The sequence below is a fragment of the Cervus canadensis genome, chromosome 29 (assembly GCF_019320065.1).
Source record: "Cervus canadensis isolate Bull #8, Minnesota chromosome 29, ASM1932006v1, whole genome shotgun sequence".
In the NCBI taxonomy this organism is placed as follows: domain Eukaryota; kingdom Metazoa; phylum Chordata; class Mammalia; order Artiodactyla; family Cervidae; genus Cervus; species Cervus canadensis.
The window spans coordinates 42780238-42788626 of record NC_057414.1 but is presented as its reverse complement, the minus strand read 5'-3'; the positions used below and the strand labels follow the sequence as shown (position 1 = coordinate 42788626).

The window sequence follows — 8389 nt, the reverse complement described above, 5'->3', positions numbered from 1 at the left end:
ACAGTTTTTTGAGCCCTTCCAATATGCCAGGAACCTGATTGGTCTTTTCTCATTTAATTTTCACAAAGGCACCATGAGGCAAATACTAGGTCAACCCCTACTTTCTAGATAAGAAAACTTTCTTACCATGGAACTTACTTTCCATAAGGAAAGTAAGACTCAGAGAGGTGAAATACCTTGTGTAGGGTCACACAGCAAATGCAGGGGGATCCCAGGCCTGAAGGTCCATTCTAAGACCATGCAGAAAACAGAATTCTCTGAGGGATGTTTGCAGTCCCGCTGGGGATGCTGTGCACGCCTGGCCTCTGGGGGGAGCTATGACTCAGGGTACAGAGGGACTGAAGGATGCTGAAGCTGAGCCTTCAAATGGTCAACGTGAATGGTCACAATGAGCCACCATTGACCGCCAGCCAGCATCCACTTGCCTCTCAACCCTGGCCTTTGCTCAGATTCACTCAGGGCTTTGTGGAGGCCGTTCCCTCTGCCTGCAAGTCCACCCACCCCTCTTCATGCGGTCACTCCCTTCATTCCTCTGGTCTCGGCTCACAGGTCACTTCCCAGCCCCTATCGCAGCAAGGTCCCCACGTTCCTCCTCTGACAGCCGGCCAGGCCCTTCCCTGCACTCACCCCTCCACAGCCTCTCTGGGTTTGCTGAAGGTGCAAACCAGGTGGGAGGGTCCAAACCAGGTGGGAGGGTCCAGAAAGGCACACAGCAGGGGGTCCACAAACATTTGCTGAAATCGAGTCTCCCTGGAGTCTTCTCCTACCTCTTGCAGCCTTTGCAGGGGGTTACAAGCCCTTCCTCCCTCCTGAGGGCCTCCACCCACAGACCCTGCTGGATTCCAGTGCCTTGGAACACCCCATGTTCACAGCTGGTCCCTGCTGGGACCCTGGGACTTGCCCAGGTAAACATCAGTGGGCAATGCCTAGAATGCTGCCCATCTGCCCATCTCCCCCATGATGCCTTCCTGATGCCCGGGTCCATGCCCCAAAGCTCTTGGAGACTGTCTCTCGGCCATTTTCTGAATTAGATGTGCCTGAAAACAGGGCCCTCAGAGCAGATGGTGTCTGTCGTGTTGGCCTGGGGCTGGATCCCGGGAGACCTCAGGTGTTTGAAAAAGAAATACATGAATGGATGGCCATGTTGTGGCCAAGAGAGGCCAGCACCACCAGCTCAGGTGGCAGGTTCTTGGTGAGATCTGGTTCCCTTGGATAAAGACCGGTGCGGGGGGCAGGTGAATAAATCATGAGGGGCCCGGAGCAGGGCTGGGGCAGGACAACTGACCTCATTCTGGGAGGTGAGGAGCCAGCAGCTGGGCGGTAAGTGGGCTGGGGGGCAAAACCTGGAGGGAGGGGCGCACAAGAGACCTCTGCAGGCTGCTGGCCCACCCCCACCCTTCTCCCTGAGAAGCAGGAAGTTGGAGGTTGGCACAGGTTAGGTGGGAGGTGCGGGCGGAAGTGGGGAGGTGGACAAGTGCAGAGATACCCCAGGGCTCTGGGTGGGGGAAAGAGGGGCAGATATGGTATGGGGCTTAGGGGGATGGTCTTTCCAGAGTCCAGGAGCCATCCTGGGAGAGGGCATCTATGGAGAACAGGAAGAGCAAGAATGCACAGACAGAAAGAGGGACAGACCGATGTGGGAAAGAGTCTCACCCAACAGAGGGAGGAAACTGACAAAGAGATGGGCACGGGCAGGCAGAGGGACCCACGGGGACACCACTGGGCAGATGTCAGCAGGGGGCAGGGGGCGGAGCGAGAGCTGCAGGTGAGACAGACACAGAGAGACCCCCAGGGCAGAGGGGCCAGGGAGGGGCAGAGAGCAATACAGACTCAGAGGGGAGGGGCATATGGGCAGATGGGCAGAGAGGCCGCTGTGACGCGAGGAGCCTTGGGCATGGTCTGTGGCAGCCTGAATGCGGCGGGTGGCAAGGCAGGGTTTCAGGGAGGGGCTGTGCGAGGGGTCCAGGGAGCTAGGAAAGACAGGGTGCTTGGAGGGTCTGGGGCCCACCAGCCCCTGAAGCCGGAATCAGGAAGAAGAGTAGCAGGGACCCTGCGGGGACCACACCTGCAGCTGCCCATAAAGCCACCCTCCCGCAGGCCCTGGGAATGTGGAGTGGGGCAGTGCCCCTCAGAAGGCAGGAGGTGCCAAGCGCTCGTCTCCATGGCCCTTCCCCAGGGCCCGGCAGATGGCAGCCTCCCCACGGGGGACCCCACCCCCTCCGAGGGCACTCCAGGGCCTAGCCGGGCCCCTGCCAGCCCAGCAGCCACCAAGCGGCGGGCACTACTCCGGGAACTGGAGGCTCAGGTGCAGGCCGCCTACGGGCAGGTAAAGGGGGCCGGGGTGTGGGGTCATCCTCAGCTGAGGGCACCGTGGGGGAACAGCGAGGACCCCACAGCTTAGCTGGGGCCCCATCAGACAAACCCAGGGCTGAACCCAAGGAGGGGAGCTCAGACACGCACGCTGATGGAGGGGCCAGCAGCCACTCAGCTGCCCAGAGGGAGGCTGGCATCCCCACCCCCACCTCTGCCATCACTGAACCCTATTTCCAGCCCACGGAGCCCAGAGTCAGCTGTCCTTGGGTCCTCGCCCAAGTAGCAGGGCTGGAACAGGGCCAGGCAGGGGTGCCGAGGGCAGGCAGGCTGGGCGGATGCTCTGAGGTGACAGCAGGGGTCCAGCAGGGAGGGGCAGGTGCTTCCTGGGTCTGCCATTCCCGGGAGAGATGACCCAGCTCACCCCGGCAATCAAGGCACTTGGCTTCCTCCTCCAAGTTCCAGGCCCTGCTTCTGAAGACATTAAATCTCTCCAGATTGGGCTGGGGGGAGAGGATGCTGGAGAGGGAGTGTCTGCAAGACCCTCAGGAGTGAGCACGGGGAGGCTGTGCCTTCCAGGGGGGGCCTTGTGCCCTGAGTGGCCCCCCTCACCAGCAGAGATGCTCAGAGATAATCCCGGATTAGGACCCAAGCCCCTGTGCCCCGGGCTCCCCGCCTGCCCACCCGCCCGCGATCTTCCCCACAAAACCCTCGGAAAATCCCCTGCAGTGATCCCAGACTCTCACTGGGAGCAGCTGGGGGCTGGTGGGAGCCCACAGCATCCTCTGAGGCCCAGCCCTGGGCTGTCCCCAGGACTCCAGGCCTGGCATGGTTCAAGGGCCCATGGGAAATTGTGCCAAGCGGCCCCGGCACCGGGGGCCTAAGGTAGGAGGGTTAAGGGGGAGAAGCCAAAGCCGGGAGGCTGGGCTGGACCCTGAAAGGGTCTGATGGGGTGGGCAGGGCCCGACTGGGGTCACAAGTGGGCAAAGCAGGGGGATGGAGGGGTTGGCACCCACCACCGTCGACCAAGATCTTCCCTGGCAGACCGCAGACTCTGACCCATCCTGGTCTTGGCTCCAGCAGACCTCTGGGTCTCCCCCTGCTAAGCTCGTCAGGCCCCCCCCACCCCGGCTGCCCATCCAACTGCCCCCTTCCTGCTGCTGCCCCTGCCCTCCGGAGTGACCATGGCCCTGTGCCTTGCCCCTTTTCTGGGCCTCGATTTGCCCCACTGAACAGTAAGGGAGTGGCCCCTTCTAGTAGAGAGTGTTGATGGTGAGGTTCCACTGTCCTGTGCTGCGTTCTAATGACGGGAGAGGTGGCAAGTGAGGGTGGAGAGGCGTCACTGCCCCAGCTCACGGCTGGCTCTGCTGCAGGACCGCTGGCCGTGGCCTGGCTCCCCCCCAGGGGGGTCCCGCCATGGCCTGGGCCCCGGCCCCAGCCCCAGCCCCAGTCCCGAGGAGCCAGGGGCCCTGGGGCCTGGCGTCCAGGGCTACTCCGTGCTCACCAGCGTGGTGGGGCCTGCCTGCATCTTCCTGCGGCCCAGCATCGCCGCCACCCAGCTCGTATGTACGGCCACCACCTGCCTGCCTCCGGCCCCCGCCCTTGCCCCCAGGTTTTGCCTCTCCTTGAGCGCGGGGAGAGGACTGAGTGGGGGTCTCACAGCAAAGGTTCGCGGATCTAGGGACGTGGGGGACAGAGAGGCGTGGAGAAGCAGACATAAGATCAAAACAGGGGGGGCCTGGAGAAACAGGCCAGGAAAGAGAGGAGAGTGGGGCAGAGAGCGACTCGGAGAAACGGCAGAGACAGGAGCCACCAAGGGGACGGGCAGGGAGGGGACAGGGCCCCCAAAGAGGAAGAGAGAGAACCAGAGAGACTTGGTGACCCCGAGGCCCCCATGGCCAAGCCCGAGGGTCTGCCCAACCCCAGCTCCACCTCCGGCTAATGGAGCTCCAGGAGGCAGGGCACAGGGGACAGGGAAGGGGGCCCAGATGCCCAGCCCATCAGCAGGAATGGTGGGAGGACAGGAGTGCCTGCATGTTGTGCGGGCTGGGTGGGGGGCCCCAGAGAACAAGAATGAGGAGGTGCTGGTACCTGGGGGGTTGTCCAGGGAATTCTTAACCCCTCTGTCTCCCCTCAGGACCGGGAGCTGCGGCCTGAGGAGATTGAAGGTAAAGGGTTGGGGACAGAATGAGACTTTCCGGGTTGGGGGCACTGGGTGGGGGTCTGAGCAGTCTCCAGGAGGAACTGGGAGCAAGCAGGCTGCAGGGGATCTGAGCGGAAAGACGGGGACCAGAAGGAGCAGGGCGGGGTTGAGAGAATCCCCAGCCGTCAGTTTCCTGGTTCTATTTTCCCTGCGGGACACGGTCCCCTTTAATTCATCCAGCGAACACTTCCTGGGTGCCCACTGTGGGCCTGGCACAGTTCTGAGTACTGGGAAACGTGGCCAACCAGATAGATCTGGCCTGTGTCCTCTGGAGAGAGACGTCAACAGGTCAATTGCCAGTACAAATGGTGCTACGTGCAATCAAGGAAGTGATCAAAGGAGCCAGAGGGGACTGAATTGAGAGGGAAGACCTCCTTGAATAGGTGGCATAAAGACCAAGAATGTTCCAGAATGTGAGCTCCATGAGGTCAAGGATTGTTTTTCCCGCTTTCTTTCTCACCTCCTTCACTCTCTCCTTTCTCTCCTTCCTCTCTTCCTTCCTTCCTTTCTTTCTCCCTTTCTCTTTCTTCCCCTCCCTCTCTCTTTCTCTCCTTCATCTTTTTCTTTCTTCACTGCCACATCCCCAGTACCTAAAGCAGCGCTTGGCACAGAGCAGATGTCCCTTAAATATTTGCAGAGTGAATGACAGGAATAGCATATACAAAGGCCCTGGGGTAGCAAAAGAGAAATGGCTGTTTAGAGAGCATGGACATGACTGGACCAAGGTGAGAAGGTCTAATCCAGGCTGGGGTCCCAGGGGACATGCAGAAAGGACTGACCCCGCCCTGCCTGGCAGAGCTGCAGGCCGCCTTCCAGGAGTTTGACCGAGACCGGGACGGCTACATCGGCTACCGGGAGCTGGGGGCCTGCATGCGGACGCTGGGCTACATGCCCACCGAGATGGAGCTCATCGAGATCTCCCAGCAAATCAGTATGTGCCTGAGACCTGTCCCACCCCCAGTTCTCCAGAGGCCATGGCCACGGTCAGGGCAGCCGGGCAGCCCAGGGAACCGAGGTGTCTACACAGGTTGGCTCCCAGAACCCGGGACTTTGGTCATTCTCACAGCAAGCTCTCTGCCTCCAGAGAATCTCACCATCCCCCGTGAGGCGGGTGGGTCAAGGGCCAGCAGGCCCACTTTTTGGTGAGGGAACAGTCTCCGCTAGTGGTAAAGAAACTGCCTACCAATGGAGCAGACTTAAGAGACCAGGGTTCAAACCCTAGGTTGGGAAGATCCTCTAGAGAAGAAAATAGCAACCCACTCCAGTACTCTTGTCTGGGAAATCCCATGGATAGAGGAGACTGGCGGGCTGCAGTCCATGGGGTCACAAAGAGTCGGACACGACTGAAGCGACTTAGCACGAAGTCACAGTCTCTGAAAGGTTCCCATGACTTGTTTAAGGTCTCACAGCCGAGCCACTGGAGCCAGGAATTGAGCCCAACTGAGCTCCTCAGGAAAATTAAGGGAAGCCAGCAGGAGACACAGCCTAGGAGACCCAGAGGGAGGGAAAGGCCCATTCAGTGGGGCGGGGAGAGGGACACAGGCCAGGAGGGTGGAGGAGGCCAGGGCTGGGCAGGGGTCTCTAATGGTTCCGGGTCTCTTATGGGCGTGGCCCCCAGGTGGCGGGAAGGTGGATTTTGAAGACTTTGTGGAGCTGATGGGCCCCAAGCTGCTGGCGGAGACCGCGGACATGATCGGTGTCCGGGAGCTGCGGGACGCCTTCCGGGAGGTGGGGTCCCCGGGGCCGGCGGGGGCGGGGCCTGCGTGTCTGCGGTGAGGGAGGGGCCGCGCTAATTAATGACTCGGTCCGTGACCCGGTGTCGCCGCAGTTCGACACCAACGGGGACGGCTGCATCAGCTTGGGTGAGCTCCGGGCGGCCCTGAAGGCCCTGCTGGGAGAGCGGCTCAGCCAGCGGGAGGTGGACGAGATCCTCCGCGACTTTGACCTCAACGGGGACGGCCTGGTGGACTTCGAAGGTACCGCCCACCGCTCCCCTACGCTCAGCACCGCGGACCCTGCACGAGTTTTCACAGAGGAAGAGCCGCAAGGCTCTGCATTAAGCACACCTACGTCCTCTCCCAGCTAACCATCGGGAGAACCTAGGAGGAAGCTACGCTTAACCCCATTAGGAGGACAAAGTCTTAGGGAGGAGAAAGTTCTTAGGGAAGCGAGGGTGCTTAGCAAAAGAAGTGGATGGAGCCAGCATCTAGATCCAGGAAGCCTACCCATTCCCAACAGAGGGAAAACAAGGATTAAATAATAAAAGGAAGCCAAGGAAAGTAAAGTCTTCCCTCATAGCTCAGCTGGTAAAGAATCCGCCCGCAGTGCAGCTAACCCCAGTTTGATTCCTGGAGTCAGGAAGATCTGCTGGAGAAGGGAAAGGCTACCCACTCCAGTATACTTGGGCTTCCCTTGTGGCTCAGCTGGTAAAGAATCCGCTCGCAATGTGAGAGACCTGGGTTCGATCCCTGGGTTGGGAAAATCCCCTGGAAAAGGGAAAGGCTACCCATTCCAGTAATCTGGCCTGGAGAATTCCATGGACTGTATAGTCCATGGGCTCGCAAAGAGCCAAACATAACTGAGCGACTTTCACTTTCAAGGAAAGTCAGGGCTTCCTTGGTCACTCAGATGGTAAAGAATCTGCCTGCAATGCAGGAGACCAAGGTTCAATCCCTGGGTCAGGAAGATCCCCTGAAGAAGGCAATGGCTACCCACTCCAGTATTCTTCCCTGGAGAATTCCATGGACAGAGGAGTCTGGTGGGTTACAGTTCATAGGGTCGCAAAGAGTCAGACACGACTGAGTGACTAAAGACACACAAGGAAAGTCAGTGTGTAGAAATTCTCCAAGGTAGGCTCAGAAGTGTTCCCGAGCTTCCTAGCAGTCAAAGCAAAGAGGAAAGTAGGTTCAGTTACAAGATTTTCCCCCCCATAAGACAAAGCCCCTCTTCCTGGTATTCTCCACCAAATTCAGGGGACTCCATTGCAGGCCCTGCCCTTGGCCACACTCCCCCCCTAAGCCAGTATCTTCGCCTCACTCCGGGGGGTCGAGGTCCAGAGAGCAGACTGAAATGTTGGCTTTGTCCTGGCAGAGTTTGTGCGAATGATGTCTCGCTGAGCCTGCACAGAAGCTGGAAGCAGCAGACAGGACTTGGGACCAGAGCCACTGCCTGCCAGTGTGTTCCTGGAGCCCTGCACCTCCAGCTGGGACCCCTCTCCCTCTCCTCCCTGCCCGCACCTGTGTGCACAGCCCTTGCCTGCAACACCCCCACCCCACTCCTCCACCGAGCCCCCGAGCCCAGCTCTGTCTCTCTGACAATAAAGCATCTTCGAGCTAGGGACACAGCTTCCACTGCTCATTCATCCTGCAGGTATCCGGCCCCCAAAGTGAAGTCTTCTCGATTGTGAACTTTGGGTGGGTAAGGGGCCCTCCCTAATCCTGCAGCCAGCCCAGAGCAAGTATTGAGAAATGTTCCCGGATGAGTGAACCCAACCTGCTTCTCCCAGAGCTGGGTGCATAGTGACCCCTCACCCTGTGAAGGGCTCCTGCTGGATCCAGGGTTACAACCGAGGACCACAGGCCTAAGGGCTTCTCCCAAGCTCCATCCCATTTCCTTTTAGAGGGGTGCAGCTCAGAGCTCCCTGCAAGAAAATACTTGCTGGTGGGCTGCAGGGAGTGAGGGAGCTGACAGGCCCCTTCAGGGTATGATCTCAGCCTTTGGGCACACACCTCCCTCTTCCCAGGAGCCTGCAGCCACTGACCGAGCACACAGCTGGTCTCTGTTCCAAGCTCCCCTCTAGGTTAGCCGAGGTGTGGTCAGGTCAGCCTCGAATCAGCGACTCTCTGCCCAGTCCTTCTTCATCAGACTTCCTCTTTT

At 59.5% G+C, this 8389-nt stretch overlaps 1 protein-coding gene across 2 annotated transcripts; it reads left to right on the top strand.

Annotated features, from left to right (window-relative positions):
- Positions 1-3072: 3072 nt before the first annotated feature.
- CABP2 (calcium binding protein 2) lies at positions 3073-7820 on the top strand. 2 transcript variants are annotated; one of them, XM_043452174.1, is made up of 7 exons: positions 3087-3195; positions 3684-3872; positions 4448-4478; positions 5310-5444; positions 6132-6241; positions 6342-6489; positions 7604-7820. In XM_043452174.1, the coding sequence occupies exons 1-7, from the start codon at positions 3139-3141 to the stop codon at positions 7627-7629; spliced, it is 696 nt and encodes a 231-aa protein (XP_043308109.1). In that variant the 5' UTR covers positions 3087-3138; the 3' UTR covers positions 7630-7820. The 2 variants fall into 2 exon arrangements, with proteins under 2 accessions (XP_043308111.1, XP_043308109.1); XM_043452176.1 differs by lacking the exon at positions 3684-3872 and having other exon boundaries at positions 3073-3195.
- The last annotated feature ends 569 nt before the right edge of the window (positions 7821-8389 follow it).

Excerpts from the sequence above, each read along its gene's own strand:
- CABP2 (XM_043452174.1), top strand. The coding sequence starts at position 3,139 with ATGGTTCAAGGGCCCATGGGAAATTGTGCCAAGCGGCCCCGGCACCGG. Across the intron at positions 3,873-4,447 it reads GCATCGCCGCCACCCAGCTC|GACCGGGAGCTGCGGCCTGA; the intron begins GTATGTACGGCC and ends GTCTCCCCTCAG. Across the intron at positions 6,242-6,341 it reads TGCGGGACGCCTTCCGGGAG|TTCGACACCAACGGGGACGG; the intron begins GTGGGGTCCCCG and ends GTGTCGCCGCAG.